This window comes from Salmo salar, chromosome 10 (assembly GCF_965601325.2).
Source record: "Salmo salar chromosome 10, fSalSal1, whole genome shotgun sequence".
Classification (NCBI taxonomy): Eukaryota; Metazoa; Chordata; class Actinopteri; order Salmoniformes; family Salmonidae; genus Salmo; species Salmo salar.
The window spans coordinates 123,511,647-123,534,921 of NC_138300.1; the positions used below are offsets into that span (position 1 = coordinate 123,511,647).

General features: G+C 52.7%; 1 protein-coding gene across 2 annotated transcripts in view; it reads right to left on the reverse strand.

Moving 5' to 3' along the window:
- Positions 1 to 346: 346 nt before the first annotated feature.
- Positions 347 to 23,275, reverse strand: part of LOC106561808 (anoctamin-5) — a 77,155-nt gene continuing 54,226 nt past the window's right edge. For both annotated transcript variants that reach the window (XM_045688652.2, XM_045688653.2), the window contains 10 exons: positions 13,160 to 13,234; positions 11,773 to 12,001; positions 10,745 to 10,920; positions 10,157 to 10,254; positions 9,737 to 9,867; positions 7,588 to 7,793; positions 6,455 to 6,651; positions 5,834 to 5,939; positions 5,174 to 5,293; positions 347 to 4,884 (listed from right to left, as the gene is read on the reverse strand). In XM_045688652.2, the coding sequence (XP_045544608.1) occupies positions 4,777 to 4,884; positions 5,174 to 5,293; positions 5,834 to 5,939; positions 6,455 to 6,651; positions 7,588 to 7,793; positions 9,737 to 9,867; positions 10,157 to 10,254; positions 10,745 to 10,920; positions 11,773 to 12,001; positions 13,160 to 13,234 (1,446 nt within the window). In that variant the 3' untranslated portion in view covers positions 347 to 4,776. The remainder of the gene's footprint in view (positions 4,885 to 5,173; positions 5,294 to 5,833; positions 5,940 to 6,454; positions 6,652 to 7,587; positions 7,794 to 9,736; positions 9,868 to 10,156; positions 10,255 to 10,744; positions 10,921 to 11,772; positions 12,002 to 13,159; positions 13,235 to 23,275) is intronic.

A 23,275-nucleotide genomic window follows, 5' to 3' on the forward strand; every position in this document is an offset into this window, starting at 1 on the left:
TGTGATATCGGCCTCAGTTCTGACTTTAGGCTGGTTCTGTTCCATGGTGATGCTTGACTACTCACCACACACTCATTATGTTGGTATTAGGCAGTATGTTCAGTAGTTTGTGTGTGTGTGTGAGAGAACATGAACAAATATTGAATAAGTGTATCTGTACTGTACTCAGGCCATCTGTTGTGTGAACAATAACTGCAGAATCCATCTTGTAACCACAACACTTCCAACATGGCGTTTGAAACAATCAAGGTATCTGCAGGTTTCAGCAAGTTACATTTTATATGTACAGTATCTTGAATATATTCAAGTTATAAAGCATTATAGACAACCTTCTTAGAAACACATGTTTTAAATCATTTGAATTTGGTATTTTATTCTTTTAACAAGGCATACAGTCCAACACAGTCACAATTATTTAGCGTACATGGGCAGTGTATCAAAATACAACCATTAAAAAGACCAAACAAATTAAAACAAAATAACGTTTTTCTTCATCAATATCCAAGTATTGTAAACTGCCATAGTTGTTTTTTTTTGGGGGGGGGTTTTGCGGAAAAATACAAAATAATAATCATTAAAAACATGACTAATAAAAATATATATTAAAAGGAAGAAATTTTAAATAAAAAGTAAAGGGACATTTATGAGAGGGGAAAAACTATATTCTGAAAATAACAGAGATCTTTTTGAAACAGAGGGAACATAGAGAGTGGTGATACTTGAAGTGCAGGTATTAGTTTCATAGAGCCCACAGCATAGAAAAGGCACATTTGAACAGTCAAATGTTGGCTACTGGTGTTTACATGTCACCTGATATTGTAAAGACATTTGCGTTTTTATTTTCTATTCTACCAAACATACAATAATAGAAGATCGTTCAGCCTGAGACGGAGCCGTAGCGAGCTTATCGTAAAGAGAAAAGTCGAATGAAATGACTCCATATGCATAAAAACAGGTACATTTGATACATATGAAAACATATCTTTACTTCAATAAAAACTGAAAAAACTAACCTAAAACATTGCACTATTAATTGACATGTCTTCTCTTCAAACTGTAGAGTCCAAACATATATAATAAACATGAAATTAAAAGTGGGAGCCATTGTATGTCCATTTTTAAATATATCTCTTAAAACATCTACAGTACAACCATTGTTTCTTTCTTTATATTGATAAGATAAAATAATAATAATAATAATTTAAATAAAATAATTTCACATGGTCCCGTTTAGCCTGAGTCCCCGATCTGTTTGTGCTGTCTTGAAAACTCCATTGCTGTCACTTTCACGGAGTTGTCAAGACAACACAAAACACATCTAGGACTCAGGCTAGCTCCCTGCCTCCAGCCACAGATGGCAATATTCCATTTAGACTGACATGTTTATGTCTGGGTGGATCTGGTTCATTATCCAACTCCATTAGTGTTATTGTCACGCAGCAGAAACACATCTAGGATATGAGTCATTTTATAAGTGCTTTGTGCAAGAACCAAAAAAAATGTTATTAAATAATGTTTATCTTTCCTTCTTATCACGGACATAGAACCAAACAAATCCAACCAGTCATGATGAAAGGCTAAATGATAACTGATGTGTTTAGGATGGAAGGAGGGAGGGATGGAAAGAGATGATGAGCCCTGATAGGGTCAGGAGTGAAGACAAGCTTTCATAAAGTATAACAGTAAGGGATGGAAAGATGGAGACAGGGAGGGATGGAAAGATGGAGACAGGGAGGGATGGAGAGAGGGAGACAGGGAGGGATGGAGAGAGGGAGACAGGGAGGGATGGAGACAGGGAGGGATGGAGAGAGGGAGAGAGGGAGACAGGGAGACAGGGAGAGAGAGAGACAGGGAGGGATGGAGACAGGGAGGGATGGAGAGAGGGAGACAGGGAGACAGGGAGAGAGAGAGACAGGGAGAGAGGGAGACAGGGAGGGATGGAGACAGGGAGGGATGGAGACAGGGAGACAGAGAGGGAGACAGGGAGGGATGGAGAGATGGCGACAGGGAGGGATGGAGAGATGGCGACAGGGAGGGATGGAGAGATGGCGACAGGGAGAGATGGCGACAGGGAGAGATGGAGACAGGGAGGGATGGAGGAAGATGAAGACAGGGAGGGATGGAGGAAGATGACAAGCCACAGTAGCTGAGAACAAGCTAAGCGTTCACTAGCTCTTAACGAGTAGGGTAAACAAAGGCACATTAAAAAAGGGACTGATATCCCTTTCTTTTCTCTCTCTCCCCCTCTCTTATTCTCTCTCCCCCCCCTCTCTTATTCTCTCTCTCCCCCCCTCTCTTATTCTCTCTCTCTCTCCCCCCTCTCTTATTCTCTCTCTCCCCCCTCTCTTATTCTCTCTCTCTCTCCCCCTCTCTTATTCTCTCTCTCCCCCCTCTCTTATTCTCTCTCTCCCCCCTCTCTTATTCTCTCTCTCCCCCCCTCTCTTATTCTCTCTCTCTCTCCCCCCTCTCTTATTCTCTCTCTCCCCCCTCTCTTATTCTCTCTCTCTCTCCCCCTCTCTTATTCTCTCTCTCCCCCCTCTCTTATTCTCTCTCTCCCCCTCTCTTATTCTCTCTCTCCCCCTCTCTTATTCTCTCTCTCCCCCCTCTCTTATTCTCTCTCTCTCTCCCCCTCTCTTATTCTCTCTCTCTCTCCCCCTCTCTTATTCTCTCTCTCCCCCCTCTCTTATTCTCTCTCTCCCCCCCTCTTATTCTCTCTCTCCCCCCCCTCTCTTATTCTCTCTCTCCCCCCCTCTCTTATTCTCTCTCTTCTCTCTACCCTCTCTTCTCCGGGAACACACACAGTTAAGTATTTTAGAGAGGCGAGAAGAATGTTTATCTTTCCTTCAGTCGACAAACAGGCACCAGCTGCTACTGCCCACTCTCCTCTCCTCTCCTGCCAAAATCCTGACATCTGAAATGAGTGCCTACAGTACAACAGGCCTTGACAGGAACAAGCGGCACAGTAGACAGGCAGCTTCCTGTGATCTAAAGCAACACACAACAGTATCCTAGAAAACATTGTTATATACTGTAAAAACAAAAATCATATCTGGCACTGAAATCTACTATGCTACAACAAACATATTACATTTTCACACATCTGATACTTGGTTTAGTTCAGACAGTAGCTAAGTTGGCTAGTAGGCTAACATCTCTGTGGACAACACTGAGGTGTAAAAAGCGAAGGTAATTGAATCAAAAGCAATAATCTATGACTTCAGTCGACAAACAATGCACCTCATTGCTGGAACCAATTGCAAAATACACTTCAATTGGACACACAGCTTGGGGTCATTTCAAATATTGATTGGGGAACTGTTATCTGAGGAATGTGGCTGTTTTTCAGGATTTTTTTTTGTTGTACTGTATTTTAGTTAGTTTTGATTTGTCTATGAATTGTATGTGCTGGGCTCCCTTGTGAAAGAGAACCTGGTCTCAATGGTGACTCCCTGTTTAAATACAAAAATAAATAAAATGAAGAGAAAAAAAATGATATGGATGAAAAAAAAAATGTTGGCATTCAAAACCTCTGACAAGATTGTTTTGATGCAACAAAATCTGCTTGTTTTGTAGCTACTAATACTATAACAAGTCTTCATGGACCCCGTAGAGAAACCTGACCTTGATCCTTGATATAGGCTTTATTGCATATTTGTTGAATATGAACATTTTTTAAGAATGATTTAACATATAAGAACACAAAACATTTAAAAAATAAAATATAAAATAAAAAAGACAACCTTTACAACAACAACAAAAAAGATTGTAGTCAGAGTGTAGTTATAACTGCAATATTTTTTTTCGTAAGGGGAATTTATTAACAAACTATAGCCTCTTTACTCATTTAACAATTAATTTGTAAAATATTAAGGCATTTTTGTCTTTGGTTGCTTATAATAGTGTCACTTACAACATAAACAGGTCAGTGGGCTAGGTGCTAGTCAAAGCTGCCCTTCATTAACACAGTGTTTAGTGAATGACCAGAAGAGTATAACCACTTCTTAGAGAGAGAGAGAGAGAGAGAGAGAGAGAGAGAGAGAGAGAGAGAGAGAGAGAATGATTACTAGCAGAGGCCATGTTTCCCTGCTTTCCTCCATGCTGTTAGATCTTCTCTTCAAATCAACCACCCGTCCACACTACAACACTAGATCTACACTGAAATCCATAGACCATACATAGACGGACCTAAAGAGATGCTGAATGTAGTATCTTCTTGTATTTGATGATGATGATGATGATCTTCCCTGTGGCTCAGTTGGTAGAGCATGGTGTGTGCAACGCCAGGGTTGTGGGTTTGATTCCCACGGGGGACCAGTACAAAAAAAACAAATAAAAAAATGCAATGTTTGAAATGTATGCATTCACTACTGTAAGTCGCTCTGGATAAGAGCGTCTGCTAAATGACGTAAAATGTAAATGTATGATGTATTGTATTAGGTACTCTATTTCTGTGAGGATTGCTCACCACTCCACCTGCAGACTGAGCCCTTTGTGTTACAGATCGCCCACCTCTCAGGGTAGTTTTATCGAGAATCTCCTTAAGACCAGCCCAGGCCCCAGCCCAACCTGAACCAGGGTCCTGTTCATCAGGCACCAAATGGAAACAAAACAGATTCAAACAGGGAGTAACTAACTATTTGTCCAAAGGCAAAAAAAAACAAAAAAAACAAGCTAATTTAAATTTCCTGTTGAAAAACATTTTAAAACGTTTTCCGTTGTGTGACCTAATGAACACGAGCCAAAATCAAACGAGTGGGCGGAGGGCGTGGACGGGTGCTAGAGACACTCGGACAGCACTACGTGCCGGGATATGTCGGGGTAGATCATAGGGGTGCAGCAGCAGTCATCGTTCCTCTGGCTTAGCTGGATCTTCAGCTTCTCCACCTGAGGTTAAACAAACAAAGACCCAGAAAAACACGGGGATGAATATATCTGTTTGTGTGTGTGTGTGTGTGTGTGTGTTTTGTTTCAGTGTATAACCATTCCTCTACTACTTCCTGTGTTCTACAGGTACCGTGACTACCGTTACCCAGAGTGTGTGTGTGTGTGTGTGTGTGTGTGTGTGTGTGTGTGTGTGTGTGTGTGTGTTGTATCAGCTTACCTGGTTAAATAAAGGCAAATAAATAAATGTGTTATTGTGTGCATGTTGAATGTTTTTCTGTGGGGAAAATACCTCGTAGTTATGCAGGTACTCCTGGATGAGGTAGCGTTCTCGTTTAATCCTGGCCTTCACCTCGGCGGGAACGTCAGGAATCATCCACGCCACGAAGAACTTCACCATGAACGCGACATGCTGAAATAGGCGAGAGGAGGAAACCAACCAATCAGGAAAGGGAATGAGGTGAAACAGGAACGCCATCACAGGAAATACAGCACCGACAACGTCTTGTAGGATTAGGTAACAAAACCAGAAATAGTCAGATCTATATAATATAATATGATTCCCTGCTACAACACTGAAATCCAACTATTCCTATTTAATTAACAGACTACTAAAGTAAAAAGACAGATCTGTTTTCTATCCACACTGGAAATACAGTAGCACAACTGTAATGCGCTGTAGATTAAAGCTGGTCCTGATCGAGGATAGATGTCAACGCTGAAGGAATTGAAGTATTCCCAATGAAGTGACTAACTACCTAAAAAAAAGGAACGAGACAAATCTGGTTGAAATGACCGGTGGTTCTATAGAAATAGAAGGTATAGATCGGACCTCCCCACATTCAAGAGTTCACCAGCCAAGTTGCCAGGGTTTAGAGGTTCCAAGTTCTTTTCTATAGGTTCTATTTCTACGGCTGGTTGCAGTAGGGAAGCTAGAGGTGTCCGTTCCTACCTCCATGATAATGATGAAGGCCAGCTTGGCAGCCAGGATGTGCCAGAACTGCATGGTGTGAGAGTACTCCTTCTCATGGCCCGATGGGTAGCGGTAGTCACGGTACCTGTAGAACACAGGAAGTAGTAGAGGAGTGGTTATACACTGAAACACACACACACACACACACACACACACACACACACACTCTGGGTAGCAGTAGTCACGTGACGGTAACTATACATACATTTATTTTATTTATTTATTTAACCTTTATTTAACCAGGAAGGGCTCATTGAGATTTAAAATCTCTTTTTTTCAAGAGCATCCTGGCCAAGATAGGCAGCGCCAAGTCATTACAAAAAATTACAGACAGACAACATGAAAAACTACAAGTCATCTAGTAAAAACCAGAGAATTCACAAGAGTAAAACAAAATCATAAAACAGCAAATTAAAAACATTGACAGGTCAGGGAATCAGACTCCTCAGTCTCATACACATTAAATGTATTCAGACAGACAGACAGACAGACAGACAGACAGACAGCCAGCCAGACAGCCAGACAGCCAGCCAGCCAGCCAGACAGACAGCCAGCCAGCCAGACAGACAGACAGCCAGCCAGACAGACAGACACCCCTACCTGCAGGTGGTGATGACAGAGCTGTTGAACCATTCAGGGCTCTCTCCGTCTTCAGGCCGGTTGTCCTTAGAGAACCCAGAGATGTTGAACACTGACAGGCTATTGTTGATGTAGCCCTTCATAGAGAGATCGTTGCTGTAGGCATACATGTACACCAGCCGGGGAATCATGTCTGATGTGAAGGCTACGATGAACGCCTGGGGGGGGTGAGAGAAAACAGGGAAACTGATTTGCTTTATAGATGGACATAGGAGTTGTTGACCATGGGAGTTGGTAAAAACAGCACCAACAGATCTGGGACCAAGCTAGCACTCCTTGATTATAGGAGTTGTGACCATGGGAGTTGGTAAAACAGCACAGCACTCCTTGATTATAGGAGTTGTGACCATGGGAGTTGGTAAAACAGCACAGCACTCCTTGATTAAGTTCAAACTTCCAGTAACTTTACCAGGATTCCCAGGTTTTCCAGAAATCCCAGTTGTACAATTCCAGGAATAAGGAGAGAATAAGAAGGAAATCCATAACACTCCTCCCCTCGTCTCCCCCCGTCTCCCCCCGTCTCTCCCCGTCTCTCCCCGTCTCTCCCCGTCTCCTCGTCTCTCCTCGTCTCCCCCCGTCTCCCCCCGTCTCACCCCGTCTCCCCTCGTCTCTCCTCGTCTCCCCCCGTCTCTCCTCGTCTCCCTCGTCTCCCCCCGTCTCCCCCCCGTCTCCCCTCGTCTCCCCCCGTCTCCCCCCGTCTCCCCCCGTCTCCCCCCGTCTCCCCCCGTCTCTCCTCGTCTCCCCCCGTCTCTCCTCGTCTCTCCTCGTCTCCCCCCGTCTCTCCTCGTCTCTCCCCGTCTCTCCTCGTCTCCCCCCGTCTCTCCCCGTCTCCCCTCGTCTCCCCCCGTCTCTCCTCGTCTCCCCTCGTCTCTCCTCGTCTCCCCTCGTCTCCCCCCATCTCTCCTCGTCTCCCCCCGTCTCTCCCCGTCTCCCCTCGTCTCCCCTCGTCTCCCCCCGTCTCCCCCCGTCTCACCTCGTCTCCCCCCGTCTCTCCTCGTCTCTCCTCGTCTCTCCCCGTCTCCCCTCGTCTCCCCCCGTCTCCCCCCGTCTCCCCCCGTCTCACCTCGTCTCCCCTCTCCAACAGCCGTACTCACGTTAGTGACGACCGACAGGACGGCCACCCCGTTGAGTATTTCCTGCCAGGCACCGATGCTGTGGGCCTTAGATGCTACGGGCCGACGGAACTGGGTGGTGAACTTCCAGGCGTCCACTCTAACTTCTATAATGTTGTTCAACAGCGCCAGCAGAGGGGCCAGAGGGAAGGAGGCCACGAACAGAGTGATGAAACCAAACTGGATCACTGTAGGAGGAGAGGAGAGGGGACGGGAAAGTGGAGAGGGGGGGCGAGGGATGGAGAGGGGTGGAGAGGGGTGGCGAGGGATGGAGAGGGGTGGTGAGGGGTGGAGAGGGGTGGTGAGGGATGGAGAGGGGTGGAGAGGGGTGGCGAGGGATGGAGAGGGGTGGTGAAGGGTGGTGTGGGATGGAGAGGGGTGGTGAGGGATGGAGAGGGATGGATAGGGGTGGAGAGGGGTGGAGAGGGATGGAGAGGGGTGGAGAGGGGTGGAGAGGGGTGGTGAGGGATGGAGAGGGGTGGTGAAGGGTGGTGAGGGATGGAGAGGGGTGGTGAAGGGTGGTGAGGGATGGAGAGGGGTGGAGAGGGATGGAGAGGGGTGGCGAGGGATGGAGAGGGGTGGTGAGGGACGGAGAGGGATGGAGAGGGATGGAGAGGGGTGGTGAAGGGTGGTGAGGGATGGAGAGGGGTGGTGAAGGGTGGTGAGGGATGGAGAGGGATGGATAGGGGTGGAGAAGGGTGGAGAGGGGTGGAGAGGGGTGGTGAGGGATGGAGAGGGGTGGTGAGGGGTGGAGTGGGATGGAGAGGGATTGAGAGGGGTGGTGAGGGGTGGTGAGGGATGGAGAGGGGTGGTGAGGGATGGAGAGGGGTGGTGAGGGGTGGAGTGGGATGGAGAGGGATGGAGAGGGGTGGAGAGGGGTGGTGAGGGGTGGCGAGGGATGGAGAGGGGTGGAGAGGGGTGGTGAGGGATGGAGAGGGGTGGAGAGGGATGGAGAGGGGTGGAGAGGGGTGGCGAGGGATGGAGAGGGGTGGTGAAGGGTGGTGTGGGATGGAGAGGGGTGGTGAGGGATGGAGAGGGATGGATAGGGGTGGAGAGGGGTGGAGAGGGATGGAGAGGGGTGGAGAGGGGTGGAGAGGGGTGGTGAGGGATGGAGAGGGGTGGTGAAGGGTGGTGAGGGATGGAGAGGGGTGGTGAAGGGTGGTGAGGGATGGAGAGGGGTGGAGAGGGATGGAGAGGGGTGGCGAGGGATGGAGAGGGGTGGTGAGGGACGGAGAGGGATGGAGAGGGATGGAGAGGGGTGGTGAAGGGTGGTGAGGGATGGAGAGGGGTGGTGAAGGGTGGTGAGGGATGGAGAGGGATGGATAGGGGTGGAGAAGGGTGGAGAGGGGTGGAGAGGGGTGGTGAGGGATGGAGAGGGGTGGTGAGGGGTGGAGTGGGATGGAGAGGGATTGAGAGGGGTGGTGAGGGGTGGTGAGGGATGGAGAGGGGTGGTGAGGGATGGAGAGGGGTGGTGAGGGGTGGAGTGGGATGGAGAGGGATGGAGAGGGGTGGAGAGGGGTGGTGAGGGGTGGCGAGGGATGGAGAGGGGTGGAGAGGGGTGGTGAGGGATGGAGAGGGGTGGAGAGGGATGGAGAGGGGTGGCGAGGGATGGAGAGGGGGTGGTGAGGGATGGAGAGGGATGGAGAGGGGATAGGAAAGTGGAGAGAGGAGGTGACGGGAAAGTGCAGAGGAGAAGAGAGAGATTATGATGGTAAATTAGATGGAAACAGCGCCCTCTGCAGGAGAGAGCAAGAAGTAACGCAATGTGTATTTATATGAACATCTTGTGGACAGACTACGTAACATAAATGGTATCGAGCATCTAACCAAATTAGGATTTTATTTCTGGGTTAACAGAGATTATATTTCTACAGAGAGTTTGATTCTTTCTCAATTTGTCATCGCATCCTCTGTCCTCACCTCTTTCTTAAAACACATTGAAACAATAGATCTGTGGTTCCTCCCTTCAGACTTCTTCAAATATGTTTTTTAGAGAGAGAGAGAGAGAGAGAGAGAGAGAGAGAGAGAGAGAGAGAGAGAGAGAGAGAGAGAGAGAGAGAGAGAGAGAGAGAGGAGAGAGAGAGAGAGAGAGAGAATATTGGTCTGCGTGTCCCTGTCTGTAAAAACTCACCCATCTCCAGGTACTCATAGAAGAGTCCCAGATGTCCAAAGTTCTGCAGGTCGTGGTCCTGTTCCCAGCGACTGTAGCGGCTCTCTGGGTGACTGCGGGCTTTACGGCTCCCCCACCGATTCATTACCCACCTGGGGGTACAGTTCCAACACCGAGGGGGTCAGAGGTTTCTGCACTTCACATTTGGGACTGAATTGTCACTAAGAGAAAGTTGTAAAGGCATTCGGTGGGAATCCTAAGTTAAAATCATACGAAATTCAAGTTTTAACACAAATCTTTCATTGACATCAATGCATGATTTAAGCTAAAGTCAGAGGGATGTTATTTTAATTCATTTTAAAGTCAGTGCACACGTATCTTAAATTAGGATTAGGCCCCGAGAAAACACCTTAGGTAATAGTGACAGAATGAAAAACTTACGGAACCAGGGCCTCCTGGACGTTACCCCAGACCTGTTTCCCAGACATCACTATGACCAGCTGAGTGGTCAGCTCAATCAGACAACCACCTGGGTCACACTGGCCGGAGAAACAGAAGGCGAGATTTTACATGTACATTTTTAGTCATTTAGCAGACGCTCTTATCCAGAGCGACTTACAGTAGTGAATGCATACATTTCATTTCATTTCATTTCATGCATTTTTTTTCCTACATTACATTTCATTTCATGCATTTAAAAAAAAAAATAATTGTACTGGCCCCTCATGGGGATCGAACCCACAACCCTGGCGTTGGCACACACCATCCTCTACCATCTTATTAACGTCGTTTTAGTAATGAGACCTTTATTTATTTTTCTCCTTCTGGTTATAACCAGGACATCTGACCAGATAACATCCTAAATAGGAAGTATGTTTTTTTTTTTAAAATGTTATGCCGTTTTTAAATCTGGTCATTACTGGTTGGAAGCGAGAACAGTTTGTTGTAGTCTGGTTACAGGACATCATCCCTCTGGACTGTAATGAAACTGTAATGTCAGTAGGAAGTAGCTGAGGTAAGGGGTTATACCTCCTCGTTCCTCAGCTTGCTCCAGCCGAACATGTAGATGTAGTCTCCGGGACGACCGACGAACTTCCCCTTGAAGAAGGCCACGTAGAAACAGGAAGAGTAGTAGTTGACGAACTGGAACAGGAACATCTTCACCGTCAGCTTGTTCTCGTACTCCAGGTGAGTCTTGGGAATCTCTGAGGAACAAATCAACATGGAGACTGGTGATGACAGAGCTGTTGAACCATTCAGGGCCGGTTGTCCTTAGACATTTCCCAGAGATGTTGAACACTGACAACATAAGGAATTGATTACTTTGCTATGTTCGTAGTAGATCCGCATTGATTCACTTAAAGCAAATGCTGCAAAGACTTAAAAAAAAAAAAAAAATTATACGACGTAACTCACGGTCAGGTTACATTACATTTACATTTACATTTAAGTCATTTAGCAGACGCTCTTATCCAGAGCGACTTACAAATTGGTGCATTCACTTCACATTACCCATGTCAGTGATCAGGCTGGCCACATTCTTACCCAGGTCAGTGATCCAGCTGGCCACTCTCTATTCTTACCCAGGTCAGTGATCAGGCTGGCCACATTCTTACCCATGTCAGTGATCCAGCTGGCCACATTCTTACCCATGTCAGTGATCCAGCTGGCCACTCTCTATTCTTACCCAGGTCAGTGATCCAGCTGGCCACTCTCTATTCTTACCCAGGTCAGTGATCCAGCTGGCCACTCTCTATTCTTACCCAGGTCAGTGATCCAGCTGGCCACTCTCTATTCTTACCCAGGTCAGTGATCCAGCTGGCCACTCTCTATTCTTACCCAGGTCAGTGATCAGGCTGGCCACTCTCTATTCTTACCCAGGTCAGTGATCCAGCTGGCCACTCTCTATTCTTACCCATGTCAGTGATCCAGCTGGCCACTCTCTATTCTTACCCAGGTCAGTGATCCAGCTGGCCACATTCTTACCCATGTCAGTGATCCAGCTGGCCACTCTCTATTCTTACCCATGTCAGTGATCAGGCTGGCCACATTCTTACCCAGGTCAGTGATCCAGATGGCCACTCTCTCATACATCAGATTGAGGATCATGATGATGACGAAGTTGATGCAGGAAGCGGTGACAGAGGTGGCGAGCTGAGGGGTGATGAGGGAGCCCACCATGTGGATGTTGTTGGTGGGGCTGTCCTTCATGATGCTGGCGAACGCCGCGTACACCGCCAGACGGTACGCTATCACCCCGATGATACACGCTATGATCAGGGAGATCTGAGGGAGAGGAAGGGTGGAGAGAGGACAGGAATCTGTCAAGGTTGTGGGTCACTTCCGTTTCAATGCAGTCAATTCAGGACGTCAGCTGATATTTATTGACCGAATTGAATTGGAACTGACCCCATGCCTGACTTTATATACAAATACAACAAAAAATACGAATAAATTACAAATACATATGTTCACACTGACAAATCACCACCATCAACACACTTCATCCATGGTGCACTGACTCCAAAAAAAATCCAGACTACGATATTTTTTGCAACAGTTTTGGATCCATATGTATTTGGAAAAGTACCCTCTCAATACTATTTCCAAACATTTTCTATAATGTTCTGATGATAAAATTACAATGGGAAGGAATTGGGAAGATTTTGTTGATGATGCTGAGGAGGATAAAGAGAGATGATAGATTATATAGAAATTATAATAGTGAAGATGAGGAGAGGAAGAGATGAAGACAGGAGAGGGAGAAAAGGAAGAGGATGATAAGAGGGAGGAGACAGGAGGAGAGAGGAGACAGGAGAAGGGAGAGGGAGGAGACAGGAGGAGACAGGAGAAGGGAGGAGAAGGGAGAGGGAGGAGACAGGAGGAGAGAGGAGAGAGGAGACAGGAGAGAGGGAGGAGTTGGAGAAGGGAGAGGGAGGAGATAGGAGAAGGGAGAGGGAGGAGATAGGAGAAGGGAGGAGATAGGAGAAGGGAGAGGGAGGAGATAGGAGAAGGGAGAGGGAGGAGAAGGGAGAGGGAGGAGAAGGGAGAGGGAGGAGACAGGAGAAGGGAGAGGGAGGAGACAGGAGAGGGAGGAGACAGGAGAGGGAGGAGACAGGAGAGGGAGGAGACAGGAGAAGGGAGGAGACAGGAGAAGGGAGAGGGAGGAGACAGGAGAGGGAGGAGACAGGAGAAGGGAGAGGGAGGAGACAGGAGAGGGAGGAGACAGGAGAAGGGAGAGGGAGGAGACAGGAGAGGGAGGAGACAGGAGAGGGAGGAGACAGGAGAGGGAGGAGACAGGAGAAGGGAGGAGACAGGAGAAGGGAGAGGGAGGAGACAGGAGAAGGGAGAGGGAGGAGAAAGGAGAAAGGAGAAGGAGTGAGAAGGAGGAGGGAGGATGAAGGAGTTAAAATACAGAGTAGACTATCATGAATAAATGCTCACCCAGAATATGACTGTGGCTCCAGACAGGAATGTACGAGCACACTGGGATGTTACGGGTAAGTATGGCTCCATCTCCTACAACACCGTAACCAAGCAAAACAAGGACAACAACATGCACAGTCACTCACCATGGTTACAGCCGTTAGTCTCCAGACCATCAGGGGGCAGTACCAACCAACACATAGCTGCTTGTTGTCATCATCTCATACTATTGACCCGGGCCCAGACCAGTTTCCTGGTGAATCCAGGCTTTTATTAGCCTGGGCCCAGATCAGTTTGTACTCATAGTCAACATCTATGCTTCTGGATATTGTTGGTACCATGACTATAGCAATTGGCTATACAGCAGAAAAACTGATCTGGGACCAGACTATAAAACACAACCACTAAGGTTGTGTTTCTGTTTTAGCATTGTTAATTCATTACAGCAAGGTTCCATGATGCACCAGGTAAAATGCTGCAGTCAGCATCAGATATCTTTCATCCAGACATGAGCAATCAACACAAGCCAGGCCTTCCAAATCCCCCACATCACTTCAAATTGGCATTCCTCTTCCCTCTGTGCCAGTCTTACCCACAGCACCACGGTGGCCCAACACAGGAGCATTTTGCCCACTTGTTCAGCTGCTGTCCTGTCAAGGACCCATTCCATCTCCTACAGTACAGTTACAGACAGGTGGGGTGAGGAGGTGGAGGGGTGAGGAGGTGGAGGGTGAGGAGGTGGAGGGCCCAGGAACAGACCCCTCTCATTAGGAGGTGGAGGGTCAGGGCCCAGGAACAGACCCATCTCATTAGGAGGTGGAGGGTCAGGGCCCAGGAACAGACCCCTCTCATTAGGAGGTGGAGGGTCAGGGCCCAGGAACAGACCCCTCTCATTAGGAGGTGGAGGGTCAGGGCCCAGTAACAGACCCCTCTCATTAGGAGGTGGAGGGTCAGGGCCCAGTAACAGACCCCTCTCATTAGGAGGTGGAGGGTCAGGGCCCAGTAACAGACCCCTCTCATTAGGAGGTGGAGGTGGAGGGTCAGGGCCCAGTAACAGACCCCTCTCATTAGGAGGTGGAGGGTCAGGGCCCAGTAACAGACCCCTCTCATTAGGAGGTGGAGGGCCCAGTAACAGACCCCTCTCATTAGGAGGTGGAGGGTCAGGGCCCAGGAACAGACCCCTCTCATTAGGAGGTGGAGGGTCAGGGCCCAGTAACAGACCCCTCTCATTAGGAGGTGGAGGGTCAGGGCCCAGTAACAGACCCCTCTCATTAGGAGGTGGAGGGTCAGGGCCCAGGAACAGACCCCTCTCATTAGGAGGTGGAGGGTCAGGGCCCAGTAACAGACCCCTCTCGTTAGGAGGTGAAGAGTCAGGGCCCAGGAACAGACCCCTCTCATTAGGAGGTGGAGGGTCAGGGCCCAGGAACAGACCCCTCTCATTAGGAGGTGGAGGGTCAGGGCCCAGGAACAGACCCCTCTCATTAGGAGGTGGAGGGTCAGGGCCCAGGAACAGACCCCTCTCATTAGGAGGTGGAGGGTCAGGGCCCAGGAACAGACCCCTCTCATTAGGAGGTGGAGGGTCAGGGCCCAGTAACAGACCCCTCTCATTAGGAGGTGGAGGGTCAGGGCCCAGTAACAGACCCCTCTCATTAGGAGGTGGAGGGTCAGGGCCCAGTAACAGACCCCTCTCATTAGGAGGTGGAGGTGGAGGGTCAGGGCCCAGTAACAGACCCCTCTCATTAGGAGGTGGAGGGTCAGGGCCCAGTAACAGACCCCTCTCATTAGGAGGTGGAGGGCCCAGTAACAGACCCCTCTCATTAGGAGGTGGAGGGTCAGGGCCCAGGAACAGACCCCTCTCATTAGGAGGTGGAGGGTCAGGGCCCAGTAACAGACCCCTCTCATTAGGAGGTGGAGGGTCAGGGCCCAGTAACAGACCCCTCTCATTAGGAGGTGGAGGGTCAGGGCCCAGGAACAGACCCCTCTCATTAGGAGGTGGAGGGTCAGGGCCCAGTAACAGACCCCTCTCGTTAGGAGGTGAAGAGTCAGGGCCCAGGAACAGACCCCTCTCATTAGGAGGTGGAGGGTCAGGGCCCAGGAACAGACCCCTCTCATTAGGAGGTGGAGGGTCAGGGCCCAGGAACAGACCCCTCTCATTAGGAGGTGGAGGGTCAGGGCCCAGGAACAGACCCCTCTCATTAGGAGGTGGAGGGTCAGGGCCCAGGAACAGACCCCTCTCATTAGGAGGTGGAGGGCCCAGGAACAGACCCCTCTCATTAGGAGGTGGAGGGTCAGGGCCCAGTAACAGACCCCTCTCATTAGGAGGTGGAGGGTCAGGGCCCAGTAACAGACCCCTCTCATTAGGAGGTGGAGGGTCAGGGCCCAGTAACAGACCCCTCTCATTAGGAGGTGGAGGGTCAGGGCCCAGTAACAGACCCCTCTCATTAGGAGGTGGAGGGTCAGGGCCCAGGAACAGACCCCTCTCATTAGGAGGTGAAGGGTCAGGGCCCAGTAACAGACCCCTCTCATTAGGAGGTGGAGGGTCAGGGCCCAGTAACAGACCCCTCTCATTAGGAGGTGAAGGGTCAGGGCCCAGGAACAGACCCCTCTCATTAGGAGGTGGAGGGTCAGGGCCCAGTAACAGACCCCTCTCATTAGGAGGTGAAGGTGGAGGGTCAGGGCCCAGTAACAGACCCCTCTCGTTAGGAGGTGAAGGTGGAGGGTCAGGGCCCAGGAACAGACCCCTCTCATTAGGAGGTGGAGGGTCAGGGCCCAGGAACAGACCCCTCTCATTAGGAGGTGGAGGGTCAGGGCCCAGTAACAGACCCCTCTCATTAGGAGGTGGAGGGTCAGGGCCCAGGAACAGACCCCTCTCGTTAGGAGGTGGAGGGTCTGGGCCCAGTAACAGACCCCTCTCATTAGGAGGTGGAGGGTCAGGGCCCAGGAACAGACCCCTCTCATTAGGAGGTGGAGGGTCAGGGCCCAGTAACAGACCCCTCTCATTAGGAGGTGGAGGGTCAGGGCCCAGTAACAGACCCCTCTCATTAGGAGGTGGAGGGTCAGGGCCCAGTAACAGACCCCTCTCGTTAGGAGGTGGAGGGTCAGGGCCCAGTAACAGACCCCTCTCATTAGGAGGTGGAGGGTCAGGGCCCAGTAACAGACCCCTCTCATTAGGAGGTGGAGGGTCAGGGCCCAGTAACAGACCCCTCTCGTTAGGAGGTGGAGGGTCAGGGCCCAGGAACAGACCCCTCTCATTAGGAGGTGGAGGGTCAGGGCCCAGTAACAGACCCCTCTCATTAGGAGGTGGAGGGTCAGGGCCCAGGAACAGACCCCTCTCATTAGGAGGTGGAGGGTCAGGGCCCAGTAACAGACCCCTCTCATTAGGAGGTGGAGGGTCAGGGCCCAGGAACAGACCCCTCTCATTAGGAGGTGGAGGGTCAGGGCCCAGGAACAGACCCCTCTCATTAGGAGGTGGAGGGTCAGGGCCCAGTAACAGACCCCTCTCGTTAGGAGGTGGAGGGTCAGGGCCCAGGAACAGACCCCTCTCATTAGGAGGTGGAGGGTCAGGGCCCAGTAACAGACCCCTCTCATTAGGAGGTGGAGGGTCTGGGCCCAGTAACAGACCCCTCTCATTAGGAGGTGGAGGGTCAGGGCCCAGGAACAGACCCCTCTCATTAGGAGGTGGAGGGTCAGGGCCCAGGAACAGACCCCTCTCATTAGGAGGTGAAGGGTCAGGGCCCAGTAACAGACCCCTCTCATTAGGAGGTGGAGGTGGAGGGTCAGGGCCCAGTAACAGACCCCTCTCATTAGGAGGTGGAGGGTCAGGGCCCAGGAACAGACCCCTCTCATTAGGAGGTGGAGGGTCAGGGCCCAGGAACAGACCCCTCTCGTTAGGAGGTGGAGGGTCAGGGCCCAGGAACAGACCCCTCTCATTAGGAGGTGGAGGGTCAGGGCCCAGTAACAGACCCCTCTCATTAGGAGGTGGAGGGTCAGGGCCCAGGAACAGACCCCTCTCATTAGGAGGTGGAGGGTCAGGGCCCAGTAACAGACCCCTCTCATTAGGAGGTGGAGGGTCAGGGCCCAGTAACAGACCCCTCTCATTAGGAGGTGGAGGGTCAGGGCCCAGGAACAGACCCCTCTCATTAGGAGGTGGAGGGTCAGGGCCCAGTAACAGACCCCTCTCATTAGGAGGTGGAGGGTCAGGGCCCAGTAACAGACCCCTCTCATTAGGAGGTGGAGGGTCAGGGCCCAGTAACAGACCCCTCTCATTAGGAGGTGGAGGGTCAGGGCCCAGTAACAGACCCCTCTCGTTAGGAGGTGGAGGTGGAGGGTCTGGGCCCAGTAACAGACCCCTCTCATTAGGAGGTGGAGGGTCAGGGCCCAGGAACAGACCCCTCTCATTAGGAGGTGGAGGGTCAGGGCCCAGGAACAGACCCCTCTCATTAGGAGGTGGAGGGTCAGGGCCCAGGAACAGACCCCTCTCGTTAGGAGGTGGAGGGTCAGGGCCCAGGAACAGACCCCTCTCATTAGGAGGTGAAGGTGGAGGGTCAGGGCCCAGTAACAGACCCCTCTCATTAGGAGGTGGAGGGTCAGGGCCCAGTAACAGACCCCTCTCATTAGGAGGTGGAGGGTCTGGGCCCAGTAACAGACCCCTCTCATTAGGAGGTGAAGGTGGAGTGTCAGGGCCCAGTAAAGGACCCCTCTCATTAGGAGGTGGAGAGTCAGGGCCCAGTAACAGACCCCTCTCATTAGGAGGTGGAGGGTCAGGGCCCAGGAACAGACCCCTCTCATTAGGAGGTGGAGGGTCAGGGCCCAGTAACAGACCCCTCTCATTAGGAGGTGGAGGGCCCAGTAACAGACCCCTCTCATTAGGAGGTGGAGGGTCAGGGCCCAGTAACAGACCCCTCTCATTAGGAGGTGGAGGGTCTGGGCCCAGTAACAGACCCCTCTCATTAGGAGGTGGAGGGTCAGGGCCCAGGAACAGACCCCTCTCATTAGGAGGTGGAGGTGGAGGGTCAGGGCCCAGTAACAGACCCCTCTCATTAGGAGGTGGAGGGTCAGGGCCCAGTAACAGACCCCTCTCATTAGGAGGTGGAGGTGGAGGGTCAGGGCCCAGGAACAGACCCCTCTCATTAGGAGGTGGAGGGTCAGGGCCCAGTAACAGACCCCTCTCATTAGGAGGTGGAGGTGGAGGGTCAGGGCCCAGGAACAGACCCCTCTCATTAGGAGGTGGAGGGTCAGGGCCCAGGAACAGACCCCTCTCGTTAGGAGGTGAAGGTGGAGGGTCAGGGCCCAGTAACAGACCCCTCTCATTAGGAGGTGGAGGGTCAGGGCCCAGGAACAGACCCCTCTCATTAGGAGGTGGAGGGTCAGGGCCCAGGAACAGACCCCTCTCATTAGGAGGTGGAGGGTCAGGGCCCAGGAACAGACCCCTCTCATTAGGAGGTGGAGGGTCAGGGCCCAGGAACAGACCCCTCTCATTAGGAGGTGGAGGGTCAGGGCCCAGTAACAGACCCCTCTCATTAGGAGGTGGAGGTGGAGGGTCAGGGCCCAGTAACAGACCCCTCTCATTAGGAGGTGGAGGTGGAGGGTCAGGGCCCAGTAACAGACCCCTCTCATTAGGAGGTGGAGGGTCAGGGCCCAGGAACAGACCCCTCTCATTAGGAGGTGGAGGGTCAGGGCCCAGTAACAGACCCCTCTCATTAGGAGGTGAAGGTGGAGGGTCAGGGCCCAGTAACAGACCCCTCTCATTAGGAGGTGGAGGGTCAGGGCCCAGTAACAGACCCCTCTCATTAGGAGGTGGAGGGTCAGGGCCCAGTAACAGACCCCTCTCATTAGGAGGTGGAGAGTCAGGGCCCAGGAACAGACCCCTCTCATTAGGAGGTGGAGGGTCAGGGCCCAGTAACAGACCCCTCTCATTAGGAGGTGGAGGGTCAGGGCCCAGTAACAGACCCCTCTCATTAGGAGGTGGAGGGTCAGGGCCCAGTAACAGACCCCTCTCATTAGGAGGTGGAGGGTCAGGGCCCAGGAACAGACCCCTCTCATTAGGAGGTGGAGGTGGAGGGTCAGGGCCCAGGAACAGACCCCTCTCATTAGGAGGTGGAGGGTCAGGGCCCAGTAACAGACCCCTCTCATTAGGAGGTGGAGGGTCTGGGCCCAGGAACAGACCCCTCTCATTAGGAGGTGGAGGGTCAGGGCCCAGGAACAGACCCCTCTCATTAGGAGGTGGAGGGTCAGGGCCCAGGAACAGACCCCTCTCATTAGGAGGTGGAGGTGGAGGGCCCAGGAACAGACCCCTCTCATTAGGATGTGAAGGGTCAGGGCCCAGTAACAGACCCCTCTCATTAGGAGGTGGAGGGTCAGGGCCCAGTAACAGACCCCTCTCATTAGGAGGTGGAGGGTCAGGGCCCAGGAACAGACCCCTCTCATTAGGAGGTGGAGGTGGAGGGTCAGGGCCCAGGAACAGACCCCTCTCGTTAGGAGGTGGAGGGTCAGGGCCCAGGAACAGACCCCTCTCATTAGGAGGTGGAGGGTCAGGGCCCAGTAACAGACCCCTCTCATTAGGAGGTGGAGGGTGAGGAGGTGGAGGGCCCAGTAACAGACCCCTCTCATTAGGATGTGGAGGGTCAGGGCCCAGTAACAGACCCCTCTCGTTAGGAGGTGGAGGGTCAGGGCCCAGTAACAGACCCCTCTCATTAGGAGGTGGAGGGTCAGGGCCCAGGAACAGACCCCTCTCGTTAGGAGGTGGAGGGTCAGGGCCCAGGAACAGATCCCTCTCATTAGGAGGTGGAGGGTGAGGAGGTGGAGGGCCCAGTAACAGACCCCTCTCATTAGGAGGTGGAGGGTCAGGGCCCAGTAACAGACCCCTCTCATTAGGAGGTGGAGGGTGAGGAGGTGGAGGGCCCAGTAACAGACCCCTCTCATTAGGAGGTGGAGGGTCAGGGCCCAGTAACAGACCCCTCTCATTAGGAGGTGGAGGGTGAGGAGGTGGAGGGCCCAGTAACAGACCCCTCTCATTAGGAGGTGGAGGGTCAGGGCCCAGTAACAGACCCCTCTCATTAGGAGGTGGAGGGTCAGGGCCCAGTAACAGACCCCTCTCATTAGGAGGTGGAGGGTCAGGGCCCAGTAACAGACCCCTCTCATTAGGAGGTGGAGGGTGAGGAGGTGGAGGGCCCAGTAACAGACCCCTCTCATTAGGAGGTGGAGGGTCAGGGCCCAGGAACAGACCCCTCTCATTAGGAGGTGGAGGGTCAGGGCCCAGGAACAGACCCCTCTCATTAGGAGGTGGAGGGTCAGGGCCCAGGAACAGACCCCTCTCGTTAGGAGGTGAAGGTGGAGGGTCAGGGCCCAGTAACAGACCCCTCTCATTAGGAGGTGGAGGGTCAGGGCCCAGTAACAGACCCCTCTCATTAGGAGGTGGAGGGTCAGGGCCCAGGAACAGACCCCTCTCATTAGGAGGTGGAGGGTCAGGGCCCAGTAACAGACCCCTCTCATTAGGAGGTGGAGGGTCAGGGCCCAGTAACAGACCCCTCTCATTAGGAGGTGAAGGTGGAGGGTCAGGGCCCAGTAACAGACCCCTCTCATTAGGAGGTGAAGGTGGAGGGTCAGGGCCCAGTAACAGACCCCTCTCATTAGGAGGTGAAGGTGGAGGGTCAGGGCCCAGTAACAGACCCCTCTCATTAGGAGGTGAAGGTGGAGGGTCAGGGCCCAGGAACAGACCCCTCTCATTAGGAGGTGGAGGGTCAGGGCCCAGTAACAGACCCCTCTCATTAGGAGGTGAAGGTGGAGGGTCAGGGCCCAGTAACAGACCCCTCTCATTAGGAGGTGGAGGGTCAGGGCCCAGTAACAGACCCCTCTCATTAGGAGGTGGAGGGTCAGGGCCCAGTAACAGACCCCTCTCATTAGGAGGTGGAGGGTCAGGGCCCAGTAACAGACCCCTCTCATTAGGAGGTGGAGAGTCAGGGCCCAGGAACAGACCCCTCTCATTAGGAGGTGGAGGGTGAGGAGGTGGAGGGCCCAGTAACAGACCCCTCTCATTAGGAGGTGGAGGGTCAGGGCCCAGTAACAGACCCCTCTCATTAGGAGGTGGAGGGTCAGGGCCCAGTAACAGACCCCTCTCGTTAGGAGGTGGAGGGTCAGGGCCCAGGAACAGACCCCTCTCATTAGGAGGTGGAGGTGGAGGGTCAGGGCCCAGGAACAGACCCCTCTCATTAGGAGGTGGAGGGTCAGGGCCCAGGAACAGACCCCTCTCATTAGGAGGTGGAGGGTCAGGGCCCAGTAACAGACCCCTCTCATTAGGAGGTGGAGGGTCTGGGCCCAGGAACAGACCCCTCTCATTAGGAGGTGGAGGGTCAGGGCCCAGGAACAGACCCCTCTCATTAGGAGGTGGAGGGTCAGGGCCCAGGAACAGACCCCTCTCGTTAGGAGGTGGAGGGTCAGGGCCCAGTAACAGACCCCTCTCATTAGGAGGTGGAGGGTCAGGGCCCAGTAACAGACCCCTCTCATTAGGAGGTGGAGGGTCAGGGCCCAGTAACAGACCCCTCTCGTTAGGAGGTGGAGGGTCAGGGCCCAGTAACAGACCCCTCTCATTAGGAGGTGGAGGGTGAGGAGGTGGAGGGCCCAGTAACAGACCCCTCTCATTAGGATGTGGAGGGTCAGGGCCCAGTAACAGACCCCTCTCGTTAGGATGTGAAGGGTCAGGGCCCAGTAACAGACCCCTCTCATTAGGAGGTGGAGGGTCAGGGCCCAGGAACAGACCCCTCTCATTAGGAGGTGGAGGGTCAGGGCCCAGTAACAGACCCCTCTCATTAGGAGGTGGAGGGTCAGGGCCCAGTAACAGACCCCTCTCATTAGGAGGTGGAGGGTCAGGGCCCAGTAACAGACCCCTCTCATTAGGAGGTGGAGGGTCAGGGCCCAGGAACAGACCCCTCTCATTAGGAGGTGGAGGGTCAGGGCCCAGGAACAGACCCCTCTCATTAGGAGGTGGAGGGTCAGGGCCCAGGAACAGACCCCTCTCATTAGGAGGTGAAGGTGGAGGGTCAGGGCCCAGGAACAGACCCCTCTCATTAGGAGGTGGAGGGTCAGGGCCCAGGAACAGACCCCTCTCATTAGGAGGTGGAGGGTCAGGGCCCAGTAACAGACCCCTCTCATTAGGAGGTGGAGGGTCAGGGCCCAGTAACAGACCCCTCTCATTAGGAGGTGGAGAGTCAGGGCCCAGGAACAGACCCCTCTCATTAGGAGGTGGAGAGTCAGGGCCCAGGAACAGACCCCTCTCATTAGGAGGTGGAGGGTCAGGGCCCAGGAACAGACCCCTCTCATTAGGAGGTGGAGGGTCTGGGCCCAGGAACAGACCCCTCTCATTAGGAGGTGGAGGGTCAGGGCCCAGTAACAGACCCCTCTCATTAGGAGGTGGAGGGTCAGGGCCCAGTAACAGACCCCTCTCGTTAGGAGGTGGAGGGTCAGGGCCCAGGAACAGACCCCTCTCATTAGGAGGTGGAGGGTCAGGGCCCAGTAACAGACCCCTCTCGTTAGGAGGTGGAGGGTCAGGGCCCAGGAACAGACCCCTCTCATTAGGAGGTGGAGGGTCAGGGCCCAGTAACAGACCCCTCTCATTAGGAGGTGGAGAGTCAGGGCCCAGGAACAGACCCCTCTCATTAGGAGGTGAAGGGTCAGGGCCCAGGAACAGACCCCTCTCATTAGGAGGTGAAGGGTCAGGGCCCAGGAACAGACCCCTCTCATTAGGAGGTGGAGGTGGAGGGTCAGGGCCCAGTAACAGACCCCTCTCGTTAGGAGGTGGAGGGTCAGGGCCCAGGAACAGACCCCTCTCATTAGGAGGTGGAGGGTCAGGGCCCAGTAACAGACCCCTCTCATTAGGAGGTGGAGGGTCAGGGCCCAGTAACAGACCCCTCTCATTAGGAGGTGGAGGTGGAGGGTCAGGGCCCAGGAACAGACCCCTCTCATTAGGAGGTGGAGGGTCAGGGCCCAGTAACAGACCCCTCTCATTAGGAGGTGGAGGGTCAGGGCCCAGTAACAGACCCCTCTCATTAGGAGGTGGAGGTGGAGGGCCCAGTAACAGACCCCTCTCATTAGGAGGTGGAGGGTCAGGGCCCAGTAACAGACCCCTCTCATTAGGAGGTG